At 36.6% G+C, this 16,218-nt stretch overlaps 3 protein-coding genes across 6 annotated transcripts in view; 2 read left to right on the forward strand and 1 right to left on the reverse strand.

Moving 5' to 3' along the window:
* Positions 1–2,663, reverse strand: part of LOC133718212 (uncharacterized) — a 42,299-nt gene extending 39,636 nt beyond the window's left edge. Inside the window, exon 1 of the mRNA XM_062145031.1 lies at positions 2,645–2,663. The gene's annotated coding sequence lies outside the window, so the exon portion shown is untranslated. The remainder of the gene's footprint in view (positions 1–2,644) is intronic.
* Positions 2,664–3,687: 1,024 nt separating this feature from the next.
* Positions 3,688–11,409, forward strand: LOC133713603 (protein LOW PHOTOSYNTHETIC EFFICIENCY 1, chloroplastic-like). 4 transcript variants are annotated; one of them, XM_062139636.1, is made up of 4 exons: positions 3,688–6,144; positions 10,064–10,145; positions 10,251–11,115; positions 11,255–11,409. In XM_062139636.1, exon 1 carries the CDS (start codon positions 3,928–3,930, stop codon positions 5,983–5,985), a length of 2,058 nt encoding a protein of 685 aa, XP_061995620.1. In that variant the 5' UTR covers positions 3,688–3,927; the 3' UTR covers positions 5,986–6,144; positions 10,064–10,145; positions 10,251–11,115; positions 11,255–11,409. The 4 variants fall into 4 exon arrangements, with proteins under 4 accessions (XP_061995620.1, XP_061995619.1, XP_061995618.1 ...); XM_062139635.1 differs by having other exon boundaries at positions 10,251–10,340; positions 10,889–11,409; XM_062139634.1 differs by having other exon boundaries at positions 10,251–11,409.
* A 3,126-nt stretch (positions 11,410–14,535) lies between these two features.
* On the forward strand, positions 14,536–16,036 carry LOC133716371 (desmethyl-deoxy-podophyllotoxin synthase-like). The gene is made up of 2 exons (XM_062143081.1): positions 14,536–15,453; positions 15,557–16,036. Exons 1-2 carry the CDS (start codon positions 14,536–14,538, stop codon positions 16,034–16,036), a joined length of 1,398 nt encoding a protein of 465 aa, XP_061999065.1.
* Positions 16,037–16,218: the final 182 nt, after the last annotated feature.

Below are 16,218 nucleotides of genomic sequence, written 5' to 3' on the forward strand. Positions count from 1 at the left end.
TATTGTTACAATTTTGCTGGGTAGCTTCTAGGAATAGTAGAGAATCATCCGCAAAGAACAAGTGTGAGATTAGTGGCCCATTTCCTATCTGGATTGCTTTCAGATCTGAACTTCTGCATTTGGCTGAAATCATATGAGACGTGTTCTTTTGTCCTTAGATTTTGTGAATGGGGTTATGTGCCCTTTTATGTGTTTTTCTTCTTCTGCTGTTTGCTAGCTATGTGGTTCTTGCCTCGAGTGTTTTGGTCTCTATGGTTGTGCTTGAACTTTGTGCACTTCGATTCTTCTGATTATCCTCTGTTTTGTTCTTTTAAGAGTAACTATTGCCAATAAGCTGCAAATTCTTGCAATTGGGATGCTGTTTTAAGTTAATACCAGATCCCTTAGTAATTTTATATATTTTCTGTTGTTACAACTGTAGGATGATATGTAATCTATAAACTGAATGATTACTTACTGAACACAATAAAAAGTAAATTTTAGAGGCGGACAATATAATAATGATGAATGGTGCTTTTTGTTCCGGAGTGGCTGTCTGCCATAGAGCTGTGAAGAGATCTATAAGAATTCAATAGGGATTCATCTTTGGGAAGAACAAGTGCCAAGATTGCTGCTCTGCATTCTTAGAATGTTGTTCATGTTTGCTTATTACAGAGTGGTAGCACGGGGCTGCATATTCTTTTGTTTAGTCTATTGACTCTATTCTGATGGAGCTGGTATAAGTGTATGAATCGTGAGGGTCTTTGTAATCGTGAGGTGATTGTTGGCATAGAGTTTCTGGAAAAATAATGAGGAACAAAATCGTCACGTGAGGTAATGAGTTAGACCAGCTCACGTGAGTTGTTAGCGCCAAATTCCACCACTTGGAACTTTAGAGATGTTAATACCCTTGACATAGTTTTGGAAGGTGGTTCTATTGGCATAGAGTTTCCGGGAAAATAATGATCTTTCCAATTCCTTGTATTCTAGTGCCACATAAAACATGAGTATCAGACCAACTAAGAGGCAGGCAAGAGCAGCCAAATTCCACCACTTGGAACTTTAGGGATTTACCCCAAACATTTCTCGGAGGATGATCTCACCCTTCAACTTGGGTTCTCACCCTGTTTTGGGAACTTTAGGGATTCACCCCAAACAAATTGCTGATTAATGGAGATCATAGTACTCGAGTTTACGAAAGATTTAGTCGTTTACCTCTATTGCCCATCCAGCATAACTAAGGTATGACATTGGATATTGCCAAAAGAAAAAGAATTTTGGAAGCTCAAAGACCCTTCGAAAACCTTTCAAAAAAAAAAAAAAAAAGACCCTTCGAAAAAGAAGTGAAGGCATCATCATGAATACCTATATGCACAGGTACCAAATTGGATTAGACATTGGACATGTTTGAATTCTTAATCACATGCATTAGCTTACCACATAGTTAATAAAACGTATATCTTAGTAGATTTTTCGATTTAAGATAAACCACTGAGAGCAGCAGCACATCCTATGCCCATCAAGAGGTTTGGAACCAGAGCTGCAACAATCAAGGCGGTGCCTTCTGTGACCACAATGCAGCACAAGAGATTCATATAAAAATACAAGTAATGAGAGAACCCGGTATGAAATTTCACCATGTTATTGTTCCAGCAGAGAAAGCCATGAGAACCACGAAAGGCAGTGCTGAAATGAAGTTGGAGAGCACAAACAAAGCTTCCCCATAGTGGCCACCAAGTCTTTCACGCCTAAACACCTAGGTTTATGGAGTGGGGATAACAAATTAAGGGCATAAACATTCAGCACACATAACATACAGTTCCATTAGTTTGATATATGAATCTAGTAATGCATACATCCCTTTAATTCTTCGATAACAAAGGGTATGCCTCCAATGGAAAAGCAAATCATGAGGCCGTAAATGAAACCATCACATTTTCCTCTTGAAACAATTGCTTGACTATTTGTCCCAATATGATAAAAGAAGGAACCAGCACTCACTGCTATTAGAATGTAAAATTAATACACTCCTTAACCAGTAGTACCCAATATCTCTAGACATGTTGAGCGAAGTTCATCAGGTCAATGTCCACAGCTGCTTCCACCAGCTAATACTATTTCCCATGTTTGATTTCGTGGAAAGGTTTTCCTGCAATTTGATGAGTTACAATCAAGGATAAGGAGATGTACTAGTTAAATTCAAACATATTCAGTACGTAATTATATATCGAGACGTTTTCAATCTAAACCTCACATTTCAACAAGAATAATTTCACCTGAATAATGATCTAACCATCTAGGTTATAATATTGTAACAATTAAATTAGTTAGCATGTTGGTTATTCTCTAGTTTGAATTAACTACAATATTCTACATACAGTGAGCAAGATTTCTCGAATCCTTTTTCTCGCATCTATTGAAAATGGGGAAGCCTTGTATTTGTTGATTAGTTTTCCTTTGATCTCATCTGTTGTCGAAGTCATATGGGTATTGGATGACGGTGAATCGGTGATGATGATCCCTGCAAGAAAATAACTAAAGTAAATCAATGCAAGGAACGAACAATTAACAAAGCATGCAAAAACAAACTTATCACATGAAAAGTTATGAAGGTAAACTTACATAATTCATTATTTGGAAAACCCTACTGCTGCTACTAGTATAGAGTACTAGGCACTGAGACTGAGAGAGAGGCGACCCAAATCAATTATAACTAGGGAAATGAACCTGTCGTTTGTTTTTCTTTTGGTCTCAGAACTGTTTCGGACTTTGGTCGTTTTTTTTTTTTTAAATTTTATTTTTTAGAGGATGTGAATGTTACGCTCTTTTCAAAGGAAGTGAATGTTACGCTCTTTTATGGGTCTTTTTAAATTTTTTTTTGTTTGTTATTTTGTGGTTTTTATATGTTTTTCCTGTCTAATTAATTTAGTTTTCATTTTAATATATAGAGGGTATTTCCATTAAAAATATCTGTTTTTGCTGATAAGCTCTATTCTTTTAAATATATTACATATTACATAAATAGTCACTAAACTATAACCCATTAGATATTTTGGTCACTGGTTTTTCAAAATATCACTTTTTTCATTCAAATTTAACAATGCAATTCAATTTAGTCATTGCTGTCAAATATGTTGTTATTTGCTATCAAGATCTATTCATTCACTTCTTACTTTTTTTATTTGTTTCTATTTACAAACGACAATGATTGAGTTCGAAGCTCGATCAAGATTGTGGTTTTATATATTACTTATCGGATCCTAATTGTCATTTATTTGGATTTCCATTTAATGAACTCCAAATTAAAAAAAAGTGCAAAACTGATGGAAAAAATATAGAGCAGAAAAAAGAAAATATAAATAGCATTTTGACCAAAATATCTACGAGTTTTAACAGACAAAATTGATGGAATGACCAAAATAAAAGTAATTAAAGTGATATTTTTGAAAAGTGAGTGATTAAAATATCAAATGAGTAAAAATTCAGTAGCCATTTATATAATTCTGCCTTCTTTTATCTCAATTTTTTTTCCTTTTTTTTTTTTTTTATTGTCAATATCAAAGAGGAAAAGGGATTAGCCAGTCACAGAGCGTAGCCGAGCCGAGATAGTCCTTTGCCATGTAAGAACACGTGTTGCAATTCTGATCCCGGGTCGGAGTAGTCCGATGGCCAGACGGCCCGACCCGACCGAAAGGCCTTCAGTTTGAAACTGCTGGTGCTTAGAATTGAATGGCTGGGAGAAAACCACAACGTCACTGAGAAACAAGACCACAACTCAACTCAGCTGGCTTTGCAATTCTGGAGTTTCAGGTACGAATGCACTACCCATCTTCTCCATAGCCTCATTCCTCTTGTTTCTGGTCTACTTAAAGCTTTACTCTTTTTGTAAAGATGAGAACTTTACTGCCAATTATCTAATCCCCAAGTTGTAAACTTTACCAAAGAAAGATGCAAGCTTTAATCACCCTGCCATCTAGAGCTGAAACCTGGATACTCCCCCAGTTGGGTTCTTGTAAACTTAGTACTCGGAGAAGGAGAAGAAAAAAGATGTGGGGTCTTGCTTTTCCTGTTTGCTATGGTCCAACTAGTGCAGTTTTCAAATTTGGTTTTGGATGTGGGAGTGTTTCTAGGTACTCTGAACTTAGACTTGCTGGCAATTGTGAGCTCAATAAGGGCTCTTCTTTTGTGTCGGCGTGGGCTTTGGAGGAACAAGCTATTGGGAATGAGATTAGTGTAGACAAATCGCAACATGGGTTGTTAGGGGAATGTGAGAGCAAGGATGTTGTTGTGGAGGGAATTGAGGAGAGTGAAATTGTTGATGTGCGTGTGCTGGCATCGAGCTTACAGTTTGCGAAAACAGCAGATGATGTGGAAGAGGTTCTGAAGGACAAGGGTAATTTGCCCCTTCAAGTATTTTCGTCCATGATCAGGGGTTTTGGAAGAGACAAGTTGATGGATTCCGCATTTGCTGTTGTTGAATGGCTTAAGAGGAGGAAGGAAGAAACTAATGGTATGATTACCCCAAACTTATTTATCTTTAATAGTCTATTGGGTGCAGTGAAGCAGTCTAAACAGTTTGGAGAAATGGATAAAGTCTTGGCTGATATGACGCAGGAAGGGGTGGAACCGAATGTTATAACTTACAATACTATAATGGCAATTTATGTAGAACAAGGACTAAGTAGTAAGGCTCTTGATGTTCTTGAGGATATTCAGAAGAAGGGCTTGATTCCATCTTCAGTGACCTACTCTACAGCATTGCTGGCTTATCAGAGAATGCAAGATGGAATCGGAGCCTTAGAGTTCTTTGTCGAGGTCAGAGAAAAGTATCGTAATGGTGATATATGTAAAGTTTCAGAAGAAGACTGGGAAAATGAGTTTCTAAAGCTCGAGAACTTTACAAAACGTGTTTGCTACCAAGTGATGCGGCGGTGGCTTGTGGTGGATGATAATTTAAGTATCAGTGTGCTAAAACTTCTAGTAAAGATGGATAATGCTGGGGTACCACTTGGTCGGGCAGAGCTTGAGCGCCTTTTGTGGGCCTGTACCCGTGAAGACCATTATAATGTGGCAAAAGAATTGTATAGTAGGATAAGAGAAAGGCATTCTGAAATAAGTCTATCCGTCTGTAATCACGTTATTTGGGTGATGGGAAAGGCTAAGAAATGGTGGGCAGCTTTGGAGATTTATGAGGATATGCTGGACAAGGGGCCAAAGCCAAATAACATGTCATATGAATTGGTAGTATCTCACTTTAATATTCTTCTGACTGCTGCTAGAAAAAAGGGAATTTGGAGATGGGGTGTCAGGTTGCTCAACAAGATGGAAGAGAAAGGTCTTCAACCGAGAAGTAAGGAATGGAATGCAGTTCTAGTTGCCTGTTCTAAGGCTGCAGAAACTTCTGCTGCTGTCCAGATTTTTAGAAGAATGGTAGAACAAGGTCAAAAACCCACAATCCTTTCTTATGGGGCCTTGCTCAGTGCTCTTGAAAAGGGGAAACTCTATGATGAGGCTCACCAGGTGTGGGAACATATGATCAAGGTTGGTGTAAAACCCAACCTGTATGCGTACACAATCATGGCCTCAGTTTTCAGTGGACAAGGAAAATTTAATTTGGTGGAGACCATTGTTCAAGAGATGGTTTCATCAGGGATTGAGCCAACGGTAGTCACATACAATGCAATTATTAGTGGCTGTGCACGAAATGATTCAAGCAGTGCTGATGCATATGACTGGTTTGATCGGATGAAAGCTAACAATATTCCTCCAAACAATGTTACTTATGAAATGATGATCGAGGCTCTTGCTAAAGAAGGTAAACCAAGGCTTGCATACGAGTTATATTTGAGGGCTCAAAACCAGGGCATTCACCTCTCTGCAAAGGCTTATGATATTTTGGTCCAACCCTCAATGGTTTCTGGAGCTAGTTTTGATCTAAAACTCTTAGGGCCTCGTCCACCTGAGCAGAAAAAGGAAAATTTGCGAGGTAGAAAATCTTCTACCTAAAACTTTTGAAGAACTCAGAGATGTAAACCATTTGATACTTGATAGCTAGAGAGAGAGAAAGGAAATATACGCCCTTGACAAACCAATGTGGAATTAGTTACCATGAGCTCTCTGTCCATCCATCTGAATGTACACCCCGATGTATAAATTTATTGATTTGTAAGTAACAGTTTACCTCACTCTTTAAATTTCTGATCTATTTACTTTCTTTTGTTCTTTTTCTGTTATACATGATTTTTATGCCTTCAGTAACCAGATCATTTCTCATAATTGTTGGGCTGCTTGGAATCGATCCTAAGCAAATGAATATCTAATTATCTACCAAACTAGTTCTTTTGTGGAAGTGATCCATTGAATTTTGAAATTCCAAACTAACCCCATCATCCCCTTGAGCATATTTTATATACTTGTCTTACCAAATATGGATTAAAAACATAAGAGAGACGAAGATAAAAGAACTACATGTTTTTATCTCTAAATATGGATTAAAAACATAATAGCTTTATCCACATTGTAACCTTACTGATTTTGAATGATTAGAACTGGTGAATGCATTATACCTACTGCAGGTGGAGCTGAATGCTCTAGGCCAACCTGATTGTTTATAATTATATTTCCAGCCACTGGAACCTTGTGTTTGGAAGAATGCATTTAGGTCAGTTCTAAATTGAATTCTCTGATAAGTTAGTCGGGCAACCTAATTGGTTGTTAATTATTATTATTTTTAAAACATGTGCTAGATATGCACTAATACTAGTAAAACAGACCCTAAAATTATCCATTAGATATATTACTCCTTACTTATTATGTGCTTGTTATAGAATGATTTTTGTGTTGGAGTATATTGCTTTCTTCAGTATTGCACATTTTCTTTGATTTGATAAGGAATGATAATGTTTAACTACTGAGTATCATCTTGACAAAAAACAATAATTTCTTGTGGAAGAAAAAGTTTGCAAGGTTAAAATATACAAATGTAATCATGGTTAAGCAACTTATTAGAGTTGAGAACCTGTAGTTCTGATTCTCTGATTGTATTTACTTTCGAAAGAGAGTCTCAAAGTCTGAGCACTGAATAAGCTGAACAGTTGAGCATATTGCCCTGGTCACCAATCATGCCCAACATGTCCCTCATTAACTCTGACAAATCAAGATTTATGATGTTACCCATTTATTATTCTCTTTTGTTTGTTGATCATTTTTTAGATTTTCTGTCTCTTGTTCTCTTTTCTATATAGTTCCAGTCATGGGTTAGGTTGTGAACCCATTCTGCTGTTATTACTGAACGTCGTATTAGGTCAAATATCAGTGACAACTTTACATGTAGGAATTTATAATGATGGCATTGTTCAAGAATATCTCATATCTCTAAGGCCAGGTCATGTCTGTTTATCTTTTTTATGCTTGAGCCTTGTTTCTTTGTACTGAGAGGTTTACTCAGCTGGCAAATCATAAGAAATCTACTATGTGTAGTTCAGTTCTAATTTTCTCGAGATAATCTCTGGGAGATCTAGAGGTAGATAACTATTCTAGTGCTCAAATTTATTAATTAATTTGTTTTTAATGTTTTCTTTAACATATTTGCAGAAAATATAGTGATACATGCAAATTCAATACCAATTTTATTATGTAAATTATGAGATGAACTCCCATCAATCAAGGAGGAATTATCTAAATTGCATGAATTTCAGGTCAATTATGAGCGTACTAGAATGCCCAGAATCGATTGTTTGGTTATTGAGTTGCAGTATTTAGTGCTGTACAGGCTGAAGTTTACATTGTTGGTGGATCATAAATCGTAAATTGACATTAGAGAGTGGAGATAAATAATTGGGCATGAACATTGGACAAACTCGATATTATAGTCATTTCATGTCTGCAACTGAGAGAGTAGTGCCTGTGCTAGTAATTACTTTTGTGTTTTGATCTATAATCAAACATGATTCAGAAGTAAGAGGTTTAGGTAGCTGGCAAATGATAAGAACATCTTTCTTGTGAAGTTTAGATATATCTTCTTAGAATTCTATGAACTTTAGCTTCACTTTCTCCCAAATATTTTACAGCTCAAAGGTAGAGGGAATGTATTGAACCCAGATATAGTAATAGATGCAAATTCAGAATTACCAACTACGGTCAGGCTTGAGGTTCCTTTAGAAAAGAAAAAACTGTCAGGCCCATGGTTTGTTCCCAGGTGGTCTGGGGTTTAACGGATCCCCTATTTTTTACTTTTTAGACAGATCCATGAAGCAGGGGTTGCAAAATGAAAAGCTGACTTCAAATTTGTGTATATCAGATAACCTCCAGTACTCAAGTTGGAGTTATCTGCATCGTCTGAGATCTTGCAGTAATGATTTGCATATTTACAGATTAGAATGCCCGGTAGCAATTGATTGGGCATATTTAGTTCTCTACCGGATATTCTTACGTTGTTGCAGCTCATAAATGGTAAGTTGACCCGGATTGTCTAGGGAATTTGTATAAATATTGTTTCAATCTATTTAGTAATGTATTCTTTCACATTTTGTAATTCTCATATATTCTCTGAACAGTTGCTGCACTTTCTCCCAAAATATATTATAGAGCTCATTTGTTTTGTTTTTGTTTTTGTTTTTTTTTCCTTTGCTTTAGCACATGATTCAACTATAACATATTGACAACAATCTAGGTACATATTCAGATTTGAAACTGGCATCACATTTGCAAGATAGATCAGAACCTCCACCACTGAACTGTGGAATTATCTGCAATATTGTGTGACCTTAAGGTAGCTATGAGCATATTTATAGATTAAAGAATGTCCTGCCACTCCTGTAGCAACTAATTTGTCATTGAGTTATAGCATTTAACTATCTACAGGCTGACTTTCACATTGTTTTAGTTAATCATAGAAATGATTTTGATAGTCTAGGTATGCTCTGACTAGAATGTTTTTGGTATTTACCCTGTCCATCAAAGAAAACCTTCATATAAGTGGTATATCCCAGAGGGACTTTGTTGAGAATATATACATCCCACTCCCATGTGGGATGTATATATTCTCAACAGACTTGGTGATAAACTACCTTAAATAATATTAACAGAAAGAACATTAGAGAGAGTTGACTGGAAATCTATATGCACAAAATCAATGATCTTAAAAATGTGATTTAATTCAGCAGCAACAGCAAAGAGAGAGAGAGAAGGAAAAGCCCTTGTGATACTAATCTGCATAATATACAAAAATAGTAAGTGTGCTTGTGTGTCTGTGTTCACACATGTAGGTGTGTGTTGATGGCTTTATATTTGCATTTTGTTCCTTGGACAAATTGATGAACGACGATGATGGGACCGGTTAAACCTTTACTGTTTACTCTTTATATTTTAGATTCTAGAATATATCCTGTGTTGGATTTCTAAGAAATCAGTTATGTAAAGGAATGGTGGATAGTCTTGTACTAGCCATTTCTGTCTTCACTCTGAACTGAATTTGTTGAAGTAGGCTATGACATGTGGTCACATTCATGAGCTCTTAATTTACTGATTTAAATGTAGTTTTCCCAACTTGGAGTATCAAATGAGCATCTAATTTCTACAAGAACTTTAGGTTGATATCTTTTGTTCTATCATTAATTTGAGCTTTTAACCCTGATGATGTGAAAGCCCAAACTCCACAGGTATATTCTGTGTTTTTTTTTTTTTTTTTTAAATTAAGTTGTCATTTTCTTTTCAAGTTCTGAATGGCAAGAGCAAATAAAAGGATGGTGAGTTGTTTTCCTATTTACCTCACCTTTGAAGGCATGTAAAAGATAATTTGAAGAGATTTACATGTAAAACAAGCTAGATCCTAGGCTAATATTTTTTCTCATAGTGGATTTCCTTATAATTTCACCCCACACAAGTTGACAGCCCAATGAAGCATCCAGCTTCATAACAGTATGCATGAGTATTAGACATGTTTTCTACCATGGTATTCAGATTAATTCTTATGGTGATGATTCTCAATCTTTATATGGACAATCATATATGTATGGAAATACATCTTCAATTACCTGACTACCATGGTAATTCTTGAGTTGTTGACTCTGGTTTTCTCCTGTAGTTCTGTAGACAGCATCTGTGGCACGTTCAAGAACTCCTTTTAAGTGGCTCAAGCGTACAAGCTCAAGAAAAATGACAAAGCGGTAAAAAGAATTAATATTTACCTTTTCTGAGAGGAAATATTTACCATCATCTTCAGAATAATAATAATACATAGTTATTTACCATGCCTCTCCCCCACCTATTAGGGGTTTAAGCAGAGTTGTTCAGCCGTCTTTGGCAAGCAGACAAAGAAGGCCTAAAGCACCGATAAGAGGTCTTTGACAAAGCTGAATAAGGTAAATCGCTGATTGAAATCATAATTACTTCTCTGCAAACGAGTTAGATGATCATATACATTACCCTAAAGTTTGATGAACAGAGATTGAGGAGTAAATATTAGATGAAAATGCTAGACAGTCAAGTTTTAAAAGGAGGTTTAACTGGCTAGTTTAGCCAATTGTCCATCTAACTTGGCCAATTAATTTTATTTGTTTCTTTACCATGGAATCTTCTGAATTAATCTTATTCGTTTCTTATCATGGAATCTTCTGTTTCCAACTTTGTTAATATGGTTCCTATTATCTCCTGATGCATCAAGTATTGATTTTGACGTTGAGTAGAAAATATTTTTTGGTTACTCCTTGGTTCCTCTTTTTGTTGAGGGTACAATTTACTGTTTTTGTTGTGAAGGATGGCAAACAGTTCTAATTTAATATTTTAATGGTTCCATTTCTTGGTTATAAAGGAGAAAGCATATACTCCAGTTGGCTTATGTTGAAATCATATATTTAGTTATTTACTTTGCATTCAAGCAACTCCTCTGCTTACATTTTTTTTTTTTGAGGGTTGCTGATGGAAAAGGGAACTTAGGTGAAAGTGCAGAAATCCAAGAAGCCCATTTGGCTATGTCCTTGTTTTTCATTCGTATCGCGCATTGATGAATGGAAAGGGAAAAACACGTATTAGGTGTCCTCCCTCCCGAGAGGGTTGAAGTCATAGAGGGGGAACTAGTCTTTGAGGAATAGGCCCAATTGGAAACTTGCTTTTACTCCGGCCAGAAATCCTGTTTAAGTAAGTTCTGCTGACTAGGAATGTTGTAAGTTGTAACTTACTCATAGTTTTTATTCACTACAAGTCGTATCTGGAGCTGCTTCTTTTCCTCCTCTACTGTTATGCTTTGACATCCAATTTCTTCCTTCATGGGCCCTAGGAGAAAGCATTGGAAAAATTCGAGGAAACCACAAGCCAAGAAGTAACTGGTGACATGAATTTGTCAGTTACATATCGTGATTCTCTGACTTTCCTTTTTGTATATTATACCATCCTTCTGAGCATTATATTATACCATACTGTGACTTCATGATGGCCTGGTGACTTCATCTCCTTTTTATATATTTTTCTTTGTTTGATTGGCAAGCTTATGTGGAAAGAAGTTGGATATTTAAATATGAACATCGTGAAGGAAGAAGCTTGTGAAGGTTAGACTTATTTAGCTATTCCAGACTTGATTTATATAGGCAAAGCTGCAAAAGTTGAACAAGCTTGTGAAGGTTAGACATTTAGCAGTAGGAAGAGTAAGTTGCTGGTGTAGGGTCACTTAGTCTTTCTATCTAGGATACTGATGATAAATTAGCAGTTGAATTTCGTATCAATACCCATATAACCATCATGAATCTAGCCAAGTTGCTAATTACTCTCACCCAATTTTAGTGCTGACACTGTTAATTCACACACACACACACCCCAAAATATTTTATAGAATCACCATCCCTTGCCATCTGTGATACAATTGTTAGTTCCTAAATGATGTTTCTTTACTGGTACGTTTGTTTACGATTATGAGGTTTACAGAGTGATGATGTGCAGCATTTGATATAACAAAATGAAAGTCAAGTGCAAATTTAATGATGTTTTTGTTGCAAAACTTTGAGCTAAGAGCATTCTGTTTCATGTGAGTAATTTATGTACTAAGTCGTCATTTGGGGATGCATACATGATCAGACAGTCTAATCATTTTTTCTTTCTTTTCTTTTTGGGTGTTGGGAAGAGTAAAATGTTCTTGTTTAAATTTCTTATGAAGGCTATATCTTGAAGAAGGGGTTTGTGGGGTTTAGTAATTTCTTGTGTAGTTAGTTGTCTGCGAAAGTAATTTAAAGTCCAATTTGTGTTGCTGGTCATGATCAACTCTTTACAGTATGTTGGTTCAAAAATCTGGTGTTAGGGCGGAAGCATGCCATCGATTTTACTAGGTGTATGTTTAAGCTAGCAGATGACTGTCAACTTTTCAGATAGGTTTTTAATATACCACTGGTAATAGTTGGGAACCTGGTGATCCACCTTGTGCCTGGTAAGATTTTGAGGAAGGCAATTTGTAGAGAATGTGCGTCTGGTTTTGGTACAGATGCAACAATTATTTCATGCACAAAGTCGAATAAACAGTTATGCTTGTGATAATGATACTTTGATTTAGAGAGGTGTAGACTGGATGCTTCTTAGTTCATGTTGTGGTTGATGCAGGATTCTCTTATTACCAGTAACTTTATGTTGGATTCTCTTAGATAGGTGAAAGAGTAGAGAATGTTGGTTTAAGTTGGTACAGTTACGACAAGCATTTCCTAATCAAAATTGTAGCACCAGATGTGGTTGTGAATAACCTGCACCAGATGTGGTTATGAATAACCTGTGATAATGAGTATTTCATAGTCATCTATACTAATTCTCACCCAAACTTAATAATTATATTGCTGAGGAGATGGATAGTGAAAATTGAAGACTTGAGATTCCTAAAATTACATTTAGTTGATATACTGAATTTTGATTATACTTGTTAAGCATAATAAAATTATGGGTCATCTATGTGGCATTGAAATTTTTCGAGTGGGATGAAGCCTTACAGCATTTTTATTAGTATATATTCCGAATGAGTGTGCATCTATTTCTCCTTTGTAGATTCATGAAGTGATTTCAGCGGGGTCAATACTCACTTAGCTTTCATGCATTATTTTTAATCGATCAGACTGTTTGGTGATGCCACCGCACACTACTCACTACTCACTTAGCTTCAATGAATCATCTACTCCCAACTTTTGCTGTGTCATCATCAGTTTGAGTTCCAAGTGATCATGCTTAGTCATAGTCATTGTTATAAAACACGAAACAGGGTAGTGAAATGTAAAAGAGTGTAATGTGTTGCCAATTCATTTGAATCTGACCCTTTGATTATATATTAACATCTTTTAGTAACCCAGTAGAGAGAAGAAAATATGACAAGCAAGAGATGCTTTATGTATATAACATAACTGTACTAAGAGTTTCTTTTCTTTCTCTGTTGTTAAATATGTTTCTCTTTCGATCTGTTTCTACATTCCTTCTGTGGCGTTGCCACATAACTGAGGACAAGGTCCGTTTGTGTGTGGCACATTTTTGATGATTTTACCATATCTTGTATAAAATAGAGAATAAGGATCTGATGCCTCCTCCTCATGTTACCTCTTTTTGTTTGTATAATCTTCCGCATGCTTATCAGTTAAGTATGAAATTTGGCCATACCTGACAGATAGGACTGGTATATTGTTTAATTCTATACAAGAGCATATGATGACTGAAGATTCTGCCTAGAATGCACATGTATATGTAAGAGAAAGCTCAGAAGGGTGTTGCAGGACTCATCAAATCCCAAAAATCAGGGACTTTGTCATCGTAATTACAATCAATATTATCCTATAAGAGTCATTCTAAAATAAATCAGTGAAAAATCATTCCTTTCTAGGTTTCCTATATAGTATAGATCTATCAATGGTGGTTCTGCATGAAGGATCAGCCTAATGCTCAAGTTGAGTTGCAATATTAGCCAAGGATGACTGCATATTTGTACCAGTGAAGCTATCAAAAGAACAATCTCTAGTAGTAAAGTCTCTGGTTTAGTCTACAGTTGTAAAATCTGGCTGAATACCAAAGAACAATCTATATTAGTATTGTTATATATAGAAAGATATATATGTGTATTCTTTGTGCAAGGCTCTCCCAAAAAGCTTCAGGTTACGCCTTAGAGTTTTAAAACATTGGGTAAATAACTAGCATGAAACCCTCTAATTTTCTTTCAATCTATTAAAAAACTCAGAGTAGAAGACAAATGCATACCCCTCACATGTGTGTTTAATTATGTGCTAGATTAGCTTCTGGTTTTGCATTTGTTATACATATAAGACAATTTATATTGGACACAGAATATTATTATTGTTTTATTACCGGTCGCATCTAAATTCTGCAGATCCACCACCCACGCAGGGACAATTAGTACCACATTTTTGACCTGATTAGTGCTTGCAATCTCTATGTATTAGTATCAATATACCTATTTGACCTAACTATCATCATGAGTTGTTTCCAGTGCTTAACACCAACTAGGTTCGTTGCTTTCTAATAGTTCAAGAAAATTTTTCCTTTGCTTGCTTGCACAATCAAAGCCCCAAGCTTCTCATGGTGCCCCTAATGCTTCAAATTCATAATGTTCCTTCCCTTCCTCTCTATACTTCTCTGATTGCGCTAGTTATCCTAGTTCTATATCGGAAGAGATTGAAAAGCAGCCATACCTCAAGTCTTAGTCTGCCTCCAGGTCCGCGGAAGCTACCCGTTATAGGAAACTTGCTTCAGTTGGTAGGCTCGCTACCACATCATTCTCTAAGAGACTTGGCCAAGAGGTATGGACCAATCATGCACATCAAAGTGGGACAAGTATCAGCCGTAGTGATTTCATCTCCGGAACTAGCTGAAGAGGTGTTGAGGACACATGAAACTGCCTTCTCGCAACGCCCCACTGTTTTTGCTATTGAGGTTTTGTCTTATGATCTTTCAAGTATCCTCTTTTGTCCTAATAATGATTACTGGAGGCAAATGCGCAAGATTTGCGTGTCGGAGCTCTTAAGTACAAAGCGTGTGCATTCTTTTGCATCAATAAGAGAAGAAGAGGCATGGAATCTTGTCGAAACAGTTTATTCTTCAGCATCACAGCCACAGCTAGTGGTCAACCTCAGCGGGATGGTTTTCTCCATGCAAAACGGCATCACTGCCCGGGCAGCCTTGGGGAAGAAGTGCAAACATGAACAAGAATTTACCTCATTGATCGATGAAATCAACCAGCTTGCAGGAGGCTTTGCAGTGCCAGATTTGTTCCCTTCTCTCAAATTCCTTCGTCATGTCACACGTTTCAAGCCTCCCCTTGAGAAAATACACGGAAAAATGGACAGGATGCTTGATGAAATCATCAATGATCATAAAGTGAAAAGAGAATCATCAGCTGGTGATGATCCTCTGCAAGAAGATATAGTTGATGTGCTTTTACAACTTCAGGAGTGTAGTGATCAGATCCAGCTTGATGTCAAAACCAAGCATATCAAAGCTATCACAATGGTAAGAAATAAAGATTGAAGTCTTATTTCTAATATGTTAGCAACTAATGGTACTTAATCTGCAATAGATGTAACTGAGCAGATAATTAACCTTGGATTTGCAGGACATGTATACGTCTGGAAGTGAAACTTCAGCAACTACCACAGAATGGGCAATGGCAGAACTAGTGAGAAATCCAAGAGTAATGGAGAAAGCACAAGCCGAGATACGACAACTTCTTGCAGGCAAGAAGAAAATCCATGATGCAGACATTAAAAAACTAGACTACCTGAAATTGGTCGTAAAGGAAACTCTACGGTTACACCCTCCTCTTGCCTTAATCGCAAGACAAGCCACTCAGACATGTAAAATTAGTGGATATGATATACCATCTGAAACCAAACTACTGGTCAATGCTTGGGCAATTGGGAGAGACCGAAGGCATTGGGGCGCTAGTGCTGACTGCTTTGAGCCTGAAAGGTTCCAAGGTTCTTCCATTGATTTTAAAGGGACCAACTTCGAATTTATTCCATTTGGGGCTGGTAAGAGAATGTGTCCAGGCATATCATTTGGAACTGCATCAGTTGAGATTGCACTTGCTTAACTGTTGTACCACTTCAACTGGAAACTCCCCAATGGGACAAAATTAGAAGAGCTTGACATGACTGAATCAATGGGAATGAGCGCAAGGAAGAAGAATGACTTGAAAGTTATTGCCATTCCTTACATTCTGTAATGAAACAATTAGCTTCTCTTTAAAGTTTTTCCAAGTGCATTTACTAATTG

Source organism: Rosa rugosa, chromosome 6 (assembly GCF_958449725.1).
Source record: "Rosa rugosa chromosome 6, drRosRugo1.1, whole genome shotgun sequence".
In the NCBI taxonomy this organism is placed as follows: Eukaryota; Viridiplantae; Streptophyta; class Magnoliopsida; order Rosales; family Rosaceae; genus Rosa; species Rosa rugosa.

Coding starts and splice junctions, on each gene's coding strand:
- LOC133713603 (XM_062139634.1), top strand. CDS start 3,928: ATGCAAGCTTTAATCACCCTGCCATCTAGAGCTGAAACCTGGATACTC.
- LOC133716371 (XM_062143081.1), top strand. CDS start 14,536: ATGCTTCAAATTCATAATGTTCCTTCCCTTCCTCTCTATACTTCTCTG. Junction 15,454..15,556: donor ATATCAAAGCTATCACAATG/GTAAGAAATAAA, acceptor TTGGATTTGCAG/GACATGTATACGTCTGGAAG.